We start from the raw sequence: 992 nt of genomic DNA, 5'->3' as shown, positions 1-992 counted from the left end.
AGGGCCATACACAACCTCCTCCGCTGCTGCTGCTGGTGCTGCTCCTGCGTCTGCAGGCGTTGCTGTTGCTCCCTTTGGTGGTGGCGGTGGAGCGGCTTTCGAGGGTTCTGCTGCAGCAGCCTTGGGCGGCGGCCGGGCAGGAGGCGGGCCTGCTGTCTTCGCCTTCCCTGCAACCTCTGCAGCCTCCCCCTTGCCTCCTTTCTCGCCTCCACGCTCAGCACGTTCGGCCTCCTGCTTCGTCAAAGGGCCATACACAACCTCCTCGCCCACTGCTGCTACTGCTGCTCCTGCGTCTGGAGGTGTTGTTGTTGCTGCCTTTGGTGGTGGCGGAGGAGCGGCTTTCGAGGGTTCTGCTGCAGCAGCCTTGGGTGGCGGCCGGGCAGGAGGCGGGCCTGCTGGCTTCGCCTTCCCTGCAACCTCTGCAGCCTCCCCCTTGCCTCCTTTGGCACCGCTACGCTCAGCACGTTCGGCCTCCTCCTTCGTCAAACGGCCATACACAACCTCCGCGCCCGCTGCTGCTGCTGCTCCTTCGTCTGCAGGCGTTGCTGTTGCTGCTTTTGGTGGTGGCGGTGGAGCGGTTTTCAAGGGTTCTGCTGCACCAGCCTTGGGCGGCGGCCGTGCAGGAGGCGGGCCTGCTGTCTTCGCCTTCCCTGCAACCTCTGCAGCCTCCCCCTTGCCTCCTTTGTCACCGCCACGCTCAGCACGTTCGGCCTCCTCCTTCGTCAAAGGGCCATACACAACCTCCTCGCCCACTGCTGCTGCTGCTGCTCCTGCGTCTGCAGGCGTTGCTGTTGCTGCCTTTGGTGGTGGCGGTGGAGCGGTTTTCGAGGGTTCTGCTGCAGCAGCCTTGGGCGGCGGCCGGGCAGGAGGCGGGCCTGCTGTCTTCGCCTTCCCTGCAACCTCTGCAGCCTCCCCCTTGCCTCCTTTGTCACCGCCACGCTCAGCACGTTCGGCCTCCTCCTTCGTCAAAGGGCCATACACAACCTCCGCGC

The 992-nt window shown here is 65.5% G+C and overlaps 1 protein-coding gene across 1 annotated transcript in view; it reads right to left on the bottom strand.

Annotated features, from left to right (window-relative positions):
* EMH_0080190 (uncharacterized protein) overlaps window positions 1-992 on the bottom strand; it is a gene marked incomplete at both ends in the record, with an annotated part of 3,682 nt that overhangs the window by 1,736 nt on the left and 954 nt on the right. Inside the window, one exon of the mRNA XM_013500225.1 lies at window positions 3-960. Within this exon, the coding sequence (XP_013355679.1) occupies window positions 3-960 (958 nt within the window). The remainder of the gene's footprint in view (window positions 1-2; window positions 961-992) is intronic.

This window comes from Eimeria mitis, genomic scaffold (assembly GCF_000499745.2).
Source record: "Eimeria mitis Houghton genomic scaffold, Emh_scaff5156, whole genome shotgun sequence".
Classification (NCBI taxonomy): Eukaryota; Apicomplexa; class Conoidasida; order Eucoccidiorida; family Eimeriidae; genus Eimeria; species Eimeria mitis.
Note: the sequence above shows the minus strand (reverse complement) of the source record. Positions and strands in the feature narration are given on the sequence as shown.